Source organism: Panthera pardus, unplaced genomic scaffold (assembly GCF_024362965.1).
Source record: "Panthera pardus isolate Hobbes unplaced genomic scaffold, ASM2436296v1 HiC_scaffold_16, whole genome shotgun sequence".
Lineage (NCBI taxonomy): Eukaryota > Metazoa > Chordata > Mammalia > Carnivora > Felidae > Panthera > Panthera pardus.
In genome coordinates, this window is record NW_026526721.1 from 143,195,253 (window position 1) to 143,207,375 (window position 12,123).

Consider the following 12,123-nt stretch of genomic DNA (forward strand, 5'->3'; position numbering starts at 1 on the left):
GTAAATACTTCTCGGAAAACAGTGTCCGAAGAATTCGTTAGTCATTTGGAGAAAAAGAGAGATATTTATGTCTCATCACAATAAAATGAAATAAAGAGGAAGAAAAGAAAATAGCTGTAAAATAGCAATCTATTTATTTAAAGAAATAGAAGATAAAAAATATAGAAGATAGAATCGGTTATCTCTCACCAAGAATTAAATAAGGGGATAAATAACCAAAAAAAAAAAAAATACTGCGTATGTATGTGAGTCTGTCAAATTATTATTCATAAAAATAAAAGGAAAACAACAATGACAATAAATAAATAATAAGTGCCACAAGGCTTCATATAAAAAAGCAATAGACAAATCAGTAAGAAAAATGGTAGTGGTTTAGTTTAAAATGGGAAAGAATATGGATAAACAATTCATAGAAGGAAAATAAGGCTATTAAAAATACATGCAAAATATTTATCACTACTAATAAAAATTAGTGAGTTGTAACAAAATGCCTGTTTGCATCAATTTAGCAAATATCTTTAAAGTGACTTTACTTGGTGATCTGTCCACAGCAATTAGCACAATAATTCCACCTCTAGGAATTATCCTTCAGAAATAAACAGAGCTAGAGATGAAAACTTTATTTTTAGAATATTCACTTCAGTGTTAACCTTAAAAGAAAAACTAGAAGCAGCCTAAAACTTCAACAATAAATAAACAGTGAAATAAAGTGTGGTAGCTAGACACAGGTGACAATAGGAAAAGAACAAATAGCGAGCTGGGGTAATCCTGGAGACAGTAGGATTTTGTGTGTGTATGTGCCTGGATTTTTATGTATTCTCAAAGGCACGTGGCATACTTAGGCAGAGATTGATTAGCTATCGACTGCGAGAGGGTGATAAACATTTACAAGGCACCGGATATGTTAGGGATGTAAATTCTGGATCAGATTGCCATATGCTCCCATCCAGTTCTGTTGCTTGTATGACTGTATTCTATGGGCAATGAGGGAACCATTATTAGGGCTTTGAATTAATTTGGACCATGTCTTTGAGTAGCAAAGAGCAGGAACCAATTTGAAAGTTTAAACAAAAAGTCAGAAGCAATGAATAAGTGCTCTTTTCGCCTAGGTAACATGCAAGTGGATGGTCTTTGAATATTATCCCAAGGAACAGGAGGGAGGGTCAGGGAAGAGTGAAGCAGGGGAGGAAGGAAAGGTAATACGTGCATGTTTTAATGGGTGTCCCATTTCACGGGTGACTGGTTAGATCCCATGAGGCTGTTGGAGGGGTCTGATAAAATGTGCTTCAGGGGGCACCCGGGTGGCTCAGTCAGTTGAGCGTCTGACTTCGGCTCAGGTCATGATCTCACAGTCTGTGAGTTTGAGCCCCGCATCGAGCTCTGTGCTGACAGCTCAGGGCCTGGAGCCTGCTTCAGATTCTGGGTCTCCTTCTGTCTCTGCCCCTCCCCAGCTTGCACTCTGGCTCACTTTCTCTCAAAAATAAATAAACATTGTTTTTAAATGTGCTTCAGAACTGAAGCAGGAATAAAAAGTGGGACACGTTTATCTGTTGGATTCCATTCACTATCGATCAAGATGACCGCACAGGCATTAACTTCCCCTACACTTCTGAGTTGTAGACGTGTGACGGCTCAGAGGATCCTCATGGGTGTTTCATGCAGTAGTGTCAAAAAAGCAAGTGAGAGGTACAAGGTACTACCAGCTTATGTTAAGGTATTTGAAGGCTTACAAAGAACTAGTGGCCACATGCAAGAATTGGGGCTGAGAAGATTTGCAGTCATGTATAAGACATGTCCTCATATAAGTCTTTGGTAGCTCAAAGATCCAAGACCCAGAAAGGCAGACACAGAAATGAATCTCAGAGCAGCTACAACCTGAGTTTCAAACCCTGTATGGATGTTCTCAATCTTGAATCTCTGTACCTTTTTTGTTAGGCATCACCTTTCCTTTTTCCTTAGCGATAACTTTCTCTACATGGCAGAAAACTAGTCTCTCAATGGCTTCTACATTTTGCATTTTAAAATTCCACCCTCAGGAGACGAACTGGTATCCTTAGATCCACAGCTAATATTTTCTAGGCAAAACTCTACTGGTCTGTTCTAGGTCATGTATTCATTCTTGGACAAATGAATACGATTAAAGAGAGATGTCATGTAAGAACATGAAGACATTGGCAGAAACCAATCTAATAAAATGAATTAGGGGAGGAGCAGTGTCCAAAAGAAGAACAGGATGCCAAGCCGGCAATGCCATAAATTTGCATCTTGTGTTCTAAGTGAGGGGGGTGTCTTGACCAGAAAATATTTCTTAAAGCACGTAAACCTGAAAGTTATCTTTAGCCAAAGATCAGAAATGGCAAAATGGAGGCTGAATTAAGGTAGAGGTTAGGGACAGGGAAGAGATGGAAGTGATGTTAAGGAGTAATAATCGGTGGGTCATGTAACCCATATTAGTTTCACATGGTGCCCCTATATTCTCCAGTAACAGGAGCTTACTACCTTGCCAGATGCCAAGTCCTCTGAGAGGTGCTACAGTGATGCAGAAGATATAGTCCCTCCCCTCAAAGGGCAGTCACATGGCTTAGCAACAGCAATATCTCATTTCTATAGGAAGCCTTTCATCCATACCTTGGGATCCCTGGCTCCATGACGTAGAACTTAGTTAATGAAATAGATTAGTATAAGCACTCTTCTTTACTGAAGGTCAAGGCCTGAACTTTTGGGAGCTCTTCAGTTGGACTTACTGCTTCATGTCCTATTGATCAACATACCAGGATCAATGATATAGGATTGTTTTGTCTGAGTGTATCACTAGGGAGAAAGCATCAAAACTTGATAGCAATTCTCAACACTTGATTTTTATGTCCTTGGATGTTGTCTATGTGGTCCCAACTAATAGTGGCCAATCTAGCTATTTCTTTTCTTTTCTTTTTTTTTTTTTTAACGTTTATTTATTTTTGAGACAGAGAGAGACAGACAGAGCATGAATGGGGGAGGGGCAGAGAGAGAGGGAGACACAGAATCTGAAGCAGGCTCCGGGCTCTGAGCCATCAGCCCAGAGCCCGATGCGGGACTCGAGCTCACAGACCGTGAGATCGTGACCTGAGCTGAAGTTGGACGCTTAACCGACTGAGCCACCCAGGTGCCCCCAATCTAGCTATTTCAACCATATTTGTGGTTCATGATGATTAACCTATGCCTATTCTATACAGCAAAATGCTATCGACTAAGACTCCATTTGTCTTTCTCTTATTGAATAATTTCTAAGAAGTTACTTCAAATATAAGCATTAATGTTCATGTTTATGTTTGTCTTCTGAAAGTCAAATTAATTTCACCCTCTGGGTTCCCGCATCATCTTCTAACATGTTGGACTGTAGTTATTTGTTGATGCATTTGTCTTACACCCCCTGTACTCTGAGTTCCTTAAGGGCAAGGACTTCATCTTACTTATTTATTCCAGGACTCAGCACAGTGCCTGGCGCATGGAACGTTCTCCGTCTTGGGGGAGGAGTGGGTAATGAATTCAGGAAGTTTGCCCTCTGACAGATCGATAGTGCAGAAACATCTGGAATGAGTTGTTAGTTTTCACTAACTTTATTTTCTCTAAATAAGCAAAAGATCCTTGAGATGTTTTCAGTGCAGCTGGCCATCTAACCAGAATGTCACTGTCATTTCAGACACACTGTACAATGAAAAGCCCTTCTGTTTTTGTTTGTCAACTTTGCCAGCTCCTGTGAGAAATTCTACAAAGGATCATGGCATCTGCACAAGACAAGGTAAGAGAAATCTAATATAACTCATGTCATAGTCTTATCATTATCTTTATTATCATTTTTTTTTTTTAGCATTTTTTAGGAATAGAAGTCTGCGACCCTAGAAAAAATTGTGGTCTGCTTAAAGGAGGCCACCCAGAAAATAATTCACAGTAAAAACAAAACATAAAACATAAAAAACCTTCCACAGAGGTGAGAGGTGATTTTTTTTTCACACTTTTTTTTTCTCACCTGATAAGTGATAGGGCACACTGTTAAATCTCCTTTGTTCATTTGAAGGGTGTTCACATAATACTGATTTAAACATATTGTTACCCAGATTTCAGCCTTGAAGCAGAGTAGCTCTGAAGTATTACATCAAAAAACCCCTGAATATAGTGCAATAGTTCAAAAGAACTGAATTCTAAAAATAAAAGATAATCATCACAGCGACAAGAGCTAGAATTTAGCAATGGCCTACCGTGTGCTAGAAACCGCTATCACTGTTTGTTACAGGTTTTCTTTAATGCTCAAATAAATTAGGCGGGGATGGTGTGACTGAGGACACTGAGGCTCAAAGGGAGAAACGATTTACCAAATCTAAATTAGAAGTGGGAAAGCAGATATGTAGATACATTCAAGCATGTGGATGAGTCTCACAGCTATTGACCTGAGCAAAAGACACCAGATATGGTAGACTACACTGCACTGTTACTTTCATATAAGTTCAAAAACAGACAAAACTAATCAATTCTCATAGAAGTCAGGAGATAGTTATTTTTATGAGGGGCTTCACTAGGAGGAGGTATCAAGGAACATTCTGGATGACTAGAAATGCTCTAGGTCTTGACACAGGTGTGGTACAAAAGTGTATCCATACATGAAATTTTTTTCAGCTGCACAAAGAGTTGTTCCCTTTTCTGTATATAAATTGAATCTCAACAAAAAGTTATGAACTATAGAAACGATCCCTGAAAGTATAACTTGTTTCAATAAAAAAGTTAAAAAGTAAAAGAAGGCAAGAGGAATTAGAATTTAGCTCTGTTTGGTTCCAAAGTCCCCTCTTTCCACTACACACTCTTTTTTTTTTTTAAGTTTATGTATTTATGGAAAGAGAGAGAGAGAGAGAGAGAGCAAGGAGAGGAGGAGCAGAGAGAGAAAATCCCAAGCAGGCTCTGCACTGGGAGTGCAGAGCCCTATGTGGGGCTCCAATTCACAAACTGTGAGATCATGACTTGAGCAGAAATCAACAGTCAGACACTTGACCGAGCCACCCAGGTGCCCCAACTATACATTCTTTCTGAAATCAGTTTTAAGTTTCTATGTTCAATACAGAATCTTACCTGTTTTACTGGGATAGTGCATTGAAAATTCTCCACAGATACTTTATAAACTATTGCTATAGGTTCATACAGTGGAAAATGCACAGTACAAGCAGAAACCTTTTGGTTGTGAAAAGATGATGTATTAAACGGTGAGACTAGTCCGTCAAAGGCTTCATGAACTTTATTAAAGGAAAGGGTTTGGATTTTATGTATATGAGGAACCACTGAGGGATTTTACACAAGAAATTTTATGATCATATTTGCTGTTGTGGGTGAAATGAGTTAGAAAGAATGGATAGCAGGAGAATCAGCCTAGGACCAGAGAGAAGTTAGGAGACTGTTGGAAACATCTCTGCAAAAGCGAGTAGATCTTGGACTAAGAGTTACAACAGTACTGTTGGCAGATGAAATAAAGATATGTTAAAGAGCCAGGTGGAGTTAGTGGAATGAGCCATAGCAAAGCAGAACCTATTCAGCCACCAGGAAGTCAGGGACAAAGTATATTGTTCTGGGGAGAGGCTAAAGTTAGGCAAATTGTCAGGGCTCTAGCCAAGTGATTTGGGATTCCGGGAAATGTTCTGGTCCTTGTAAAGAACTAGACTGTGTCCCCCCAAAATTTATATGCTGAAGTCCTGAGCCAAGTACCTGAGAATGTGACTGTATTTGGAGATAGGGTCTTTATAAAGGAAATTAATTAAAAATGATATCATCAAGGTAGGCCCTAATCCAATATGATTGGTCTCCTTATTTTATAAAAAGGAAATTTGGACACAGAAACGCACATCCAGAAGACTATGCGAAGTGACAAAGAGAAAATGGCCACCTGTAAGCCAAGAAAAGTAGCCCCAGAAGAAACCAAACCTACAGATACCTTGATCTTGGACTTCCAGACTCCAATTGTGAGAAAATCAGTGGTTTAAGCCAACCATTTTGTGGTACTTTGTAATGGCGGCCCTAACAAACTAATAGAAGTATCAATGTGGACCTGTGCCTATTCAAAAAGGAGAAGGCACAGGCCCTGGGGGCTGGGAGCTAAATCATGCAGCTCAGTAAGCAGACAAGGCCACCAGGAACCCTCGGATAGTGATCTTCTAGCCAAGAAGTTGGCTAGCCATTTCAAACTTCAGGTACTGGTAGGGATGGGGCTTCTAATATTCCTCCAGATGTAATTCTCATTGGCTCAAAGACAGGGCAGAAGAAAGCAATAGGTGAAATCTTTAATTCTGATTTGGGGCAGAGTTGGAAGCAAGCAGGGGTTATCTCAACCTTTATTGTAACTACTAGGTATCCACATAGAGCCAAAAATTATGCTAGATCTAGTTAGAATTGAGGCAATAAACAATTAAGATATTTGTTTGTACCTGCGAATTCCTTAGATGTTAGACTAAGAGATATGTGTGTGTGTGTGTGTGTGTGTGTGTGTGTGTGTGTGTGTGTGTGTGCTTATGTCTACTCTACATACTAAGCCCCTCACTTCTCTGCTTTCACATGCTCTGCCGTGGATAAAATATTCCCTCGGGTCATTGAAGTTTCCTCCTAACTGGTCTCTCCGTCTCAGTATTGGCTCCCCAGGAATGAGGATCAAGAGCAGATCATTTGAGGCATGAATGGGTGCACGGCCATGATTTTCTCATTTGTCTGTGTACATTTTCCAAGGAACGGAATCGCCTAGCAGTCCTTCTTGACTCCTTGTTCTATTCTTCCAGGTCGATTATGAAGAATGGATTTTTCCTTCCCAGTTACATTCATTCACATCCATTCTGTCTTTTACATAGCCACATAGACTAGTTCACACTCTTTTCAGATCCTGCCTGAACTATTACAAAAGCTCCTTACCGTTCTGCTTACCCCCTGCATCTCTCAGTCACCACTTGTATCTATCCTATGCAAAATCGTCTTTAAAACACATCACTTTGACAAAAGGCCATTTTTCTCCTTGTTAAGCTTCAACAGCCCCTGACCGGTTACAGCTTCAAACACACCTCAGCCTAATGTTTAAGGCTTTGAGCATCTGGCTCTTCTAACATTTTCAGTCGCATTCGTAAGTATCCTAGCTTCTCAAATCCTCAACGAATGGCATCAGACATTGCCCTCCAACATGACTGTCACACAGCCCTGGGCTTCCTACCCCTATGCTTTTGCTTTTGCATGTATGTTTTTATTTCTTGCCTTCTGTCTTTTCCATGCTTCATTTGTCCCTCAAGAACACCTCAAATCTCAGACATTTTTGCTTATTTTTCTCCTAGTGTGACATACATTCTTCTCTGCTGACTCATGCTACCCATCTTTCAAGGCCAACCATAATTTCTACTTCATCTTTCAAGTCCTTCCTAGCCACTCTGGCATTCAGTCCTTTGTGAAAAACTACTGTGTGGCCATTAGGTACGAGATATTGTCTGAGCCCTAGAGATCATGCTTGGCTGATACAGATTTCCTTATTTCCAGGACAGTGTGCTCTCCTCCCCTTTATGTTCTTACTTCAGCTATTGTTCAAAGAACTATCCATATCTTATGGGTCCCTGGGTGGCTCAGTTAGTTGAGTGTCCAACTTCAGCTCAGGTCACGATCTGGCAGTTTGTGAGTTTGAGCCCCACGTTGGGCTCCGTGCTGACAACTCGGAGTCTGGAGCCTGCTTCAGATTCTGTGTCTCCCTCTCTCTCTCTGCTCCTCCCTCACTTCTACTTAGTCTCTCTCTCTCCCTCTCAGAAAGAAAGAAACATCAAAAAAAAATTTTTTTAAATAATGTGCTATCTTAGGAAATTTGTTTTGAATTACCAATTACATTTCTATGATTTAGTTTTTAATACATGAGTTATCTTTCCCAGGTACTTTATAGAGACTTTGCCCCCCGATGATCTAATTTCATAGATCAAGGAGATATATGAGACAGGAGAGGGGCCCGCTGTTATGTACCAGGCTATGAGATGCTAGTGCTTCTCATAGTGTGAGATGTCTAACAGTCCATTTTATGGGACACACAAAACCCATGATTTTACAGATATTATTGCATAGGATAAAGCTGAAGTAGATAGTGCCCATCTGCATTTGTTTATTCAGTGAGTTACTTTAAATAAAATATTAAAGAATAAAGCTTCAAGCAATACTCAGTTATGGCAAAGGCCATCAAGTAGGTTTTCAATGACTGAAACAGTGTTAAATGATAACACATTTATTCCTCACAACGTCTTTACAAATTAGAAACTAAAGTCCAAAGAAACGCTGGAATTCATTCAAGTCACAGAGCTGCTAGGTGGTGACGCAGGATTCCGGTAGAGGTACTTAGGTCTCTGACTAAAGCTCTCCCTGACATCCTTTTGCATATATGGGAAAATTTAGTGTAATTACCCAAGTGTGAATGTCTGGCTTGTGTCTTTATACCCCACCTCATCTCTTCAAAAAGATTTATTTTCTAAACTAAATCTTCCATCTCCAGAAAAAGAAAAGGGGCATCAGAATGAATTTGGTATGTTTCAAAACCCATTTATAAAACACACAAGAAAAGAGACCTGCTTTCCTGCCTGGCTGAGTGAAACATTAATTCTTCACCTTGGCACCTCAACCTACAGCTGTAATAAGGGCCGTTATGCCCAAATAGGCCCTTAAACGGAAGACCTGCTGGGCAGAGACCCACTTTCCCAACCCGGCTCGACTGTGGCTGCTTTTTCTGCCAACTGACCAGGCTGAAGCAGCAGCAGGGGAGGAGGGACTGCAGGTAGGTGGGGAGGGGATCATTTTGAAAGCTCTAAATCCCTCCCAGGGAAGAAGCAGCTGCTCCTTGTTTTTCTAACATCTGTCCCATCTGTCCCCGACCGCACCTCACCCTTTGGAGGCTCGAACTAGCTGACCATGGATGTGACAAGGAAGCATTTCTGAAGGCCGGTTGGTGAGCGGAAATGAGCATAACCGCCACCAGAAAGTTTCTTTTATCGAGAAGAGGGCAGTGGGGGCTCTTCTGGAGTATAGCTGTCACCTTCCTTCATTTTTCTGAAAAACATACGGCTTTAACTGGCAGAATTGGGATTTGTAACATCACCCAAATCAGGCTGTACGCCCTAAGGACAATATGTCCTAGCGCCCAGTTTTTTATTTTCCCCTCCAGGGAAGCCACAGGCTGCTGATTTGTGGGACAGATAATGATACCGTAGAACTATACCACCTCTATAGAACAAGCTGTTCATAGCTTGCACGTGTGGCGTTTATGACGTTTAACAGCGTGTTGCTTGTATTTGACTCCCCTGCCAACACGATTCTTCTCGAGAATAGGGCCCTTATTTTTATTTAGGTATTTACCCCTCGTATTCAGAACCGTGGCTGGAACCTGGCAGGCATGAAATAGAAATTTATGAATGAACGAACGTTAACGAAGATAAAATAAACAGGGTGATTCATTCCGAAGACGGGAGCGGAGGGAAGGGTTTGGCCGTGAACTTAGTCGCCACGGGAGGCGCAGTCCCAAAGGTCAGCAGCTTCGGCTCCGGTCTCCGCAGATCCGGGTCTGCAAGCGGGCGCTAGCGCTCCGCTCCAAGCGAGGCCCCGAGCCTCCGAGACAGCCCGCCCCCAAGGCACACAAGGCCACGCCCCCTTCCCGGTCATTCCCTGGGCGAAGTCCGTTCCAGGCTTCGGGGTGGGGCCAGAAGGGCGCAGGCGCAATGCGCAGCGGAAGTAGCGACTCGGGAAATTAGAAGGAAGGAAAGGGGCCTGCCTGCCGGGCTCCGCAAAGGGCACTGCGCTCCTCCTCCGTGGCTTCCTCCACCTCAGGGGAGCTCCGGGCGGCCGCACGTGCCTCCCTGCCCAGGCTCCTCCCCTTCCCTCCCCCTGCCCGGGAGCGGCCGCGGGCTGCTTTCCTCTCCTCCAGCCGAGATGGCGCTCGACCCCGCAGGTACGGGGGCGGGACGCGGGGGTTGCTGAGGAGTCCGGGCCCGGGTCCCTAACTGTGGTCCTGCGGCTGGGGGCCGGTCTGGGAAAGGTGCCGAGCGCTGAGGTTGCACCGCTTCCGCAGACGGCTGCTCACGCCCGCCCGGCTGGCCGCTTTAGGGTTTCTGGCGGCCCCAGCGTCTTCCCCGCAGTCTTGGGTCATCGGCTCGCTCCTTGGGGTTAGGGTTAGGTGAAAGGCATTGGGTTTGTTGTCCAAGCGGTCGTCCATTTGTGTCTTACAAACATTTCCTTCTTAACGCGGCTGGTCTCATCTTTTTCGTCCCTCTGGGGGGCGGGGGGGGTACTGACTCCTTTAAGTATCTGTAAGATAACTTAAAAACAACAATCCAAAGGACCCATCATTGTGGCAGGGGTCAGTTTCTTTAGAAAGGATCCCCAGGGTCTCGATCAGTTAGTGCTTCCAGCCCACTTCTATATGAGGCAGTAGTTTCCCTCGAATTCCCGTCCTTAAAGAAGCTCACCTGCGCTGCCTTTGCTTTAAGCTGTTTGTGTTACAGAAGCTCACGTACGGTATCTTTGTAGGGGCTATTCATGTTAAGTATAGAGGACTTCGTTTTTGAAGGGGATGGTGATTGGTCTAGTCCACGCCCTTCGTTTATGAATAGGAAAACTGTTCATAAGGCGTTGGGAGGAGTAATGGCTTCAAACGTTTGGAGATTCAGAAATGGAAAACTCATTTGGTGGCTCTCAAGAAGAGCGGAAAATATATGTAGCCAATAAATAATAATATTTATTGAACGCTTTATTATCAAGCTAAGTATTCTCAATTATCCAGCAATAGTATGTGATATTGTAGACCATTTTATGGGTTATAAAACTGAGGCGGAGAGAGATTAGGGACTATTCTAATTTAAAGCATAAAAGAATTTCTGGAACACTTCACAAGCACACCAGTTTTGGGCCAGGTGATTGGAACAGACTTTATGAGGCCGTTAATAATTGATCTAGCCTTTAAAGGATAATTTCCAGTGGTTGGAGTTGGAGAGGAGGCGGCAGAATGAACAAATGTATAGGTGGTAAAATATCACTGTGTGATATTTAGTTGCAGAGTGTAAATGAGGGGTAAGAAAAATTAGGTTGGAAAGTAGATTGATGCCTATTACAATTCTAGTGTATCTGAGCTGAAAGTGACATTCAAAGTAATCTACAAATGAGGAAACAGACTCAGAGAGGTCAAAGGCTTTCATATGTCTATATTCTGAGTTTAGATACATGAAATTTAGAAAAAAGTCTCACTTGCTGTTTCCACTTTCTTACTGTCCAGTTACTCTTAACCCACTCAATCTTGTGGTGTGCCCACGTCCACACTGCTAATTGCTGGTAGAGCCCAAGCTGGAATAGAGCCCTGGTAATTTCATTTCCGGTTCCATGCTATAGACCATGCCTCTGATTAAAACAAAAACGGGAGTGCCCATTATATGTCACAGGCATACAATGGTAGAAGAAAGAAGACAGCCCACCCCTGAACCCCCATATATACTTTGCCAGATTATGATCAACATGAAGAAAATAAGCAGTATCATGTGGTAGGTGGTGAAAAGAGGACTGACCTCAGAGTAGGCAGTGAAGAGCTCTATGAGGAAGTGTCCTTTGAATTGGAATCTGAAGGACAAGAGGAGGTAGTTATGTGAAGAGGTAGGGAAAGAGTATGCTGGGCAGTCAGAAGCAGCAAATGCTTAAAATGTTTGGAATGAGGGCCAGAGTGTGGAGGAGGTTCATAAGGAAGGATGTTGGGAAAGTAGGCAGGAGCTAGATGCTGCAGGACCTGGAAGGCCCTGATAAGAAAGCATTTGGACTTTTCCTGATGTTATCAAAAGCCTTTGGAGGTTTGCATTCATTCATTCATTCATTCAATGTTTATTTATTTTGAGAGAGAGTGTGCACGTGAGTGGGGGAGGGGCAGAGAGACAGAGGGAGAGAGAGAATCCCAAGCAGGCTCTACTCTGTGAACATGGAGCCCATCGTGGGGCTCAACTGACTGAGCCACCCAGGCACCCCTCAGAAGCCTCTGGAGGCTTTTATAGAGCACAGTGACAGGGCTGGCTCCCCTGCTCCGTCAGTGGAGTGTGCAACGCTTGATCTCAGGATTGTGAGTTTGAGCCCCATGTT

The 12,123-nt window shown here is 42.8% G+C and overlaps 1 protein-coding gene across 1 annotated transcript in view; it reads left to right on the plus strand.

Annotated features, from left to right (window-relative positions):
* Positions 1-6,056: 6,056 nt before the first annotated feature.
* Positions 6,057-12,123, plus strand: part of CMC1 (C-X9-C motif containing 1) — a 90,972-nt gene continuing 84,905 nt past the window's right edge. Inside the window, exons 1-4 of the mRNA XM_053904187.1 lie at positions 6,057-6,206; positions 8,675-8,791; positions 9,459-9,604; positions 9,696-9,958. Coding sequence (XP_053760162.1) covers positions 6,057-6,206; positions 8,675-8,791; positions 9,459-9,604; positions 9,696-9,958 — 676 coding nt within the window. The remainder of the gene's footprint in view (positions 6,207-8,674; positions 8,792-9,458; positions 9,605-9,695; positions 9,959-12,123) is intronic.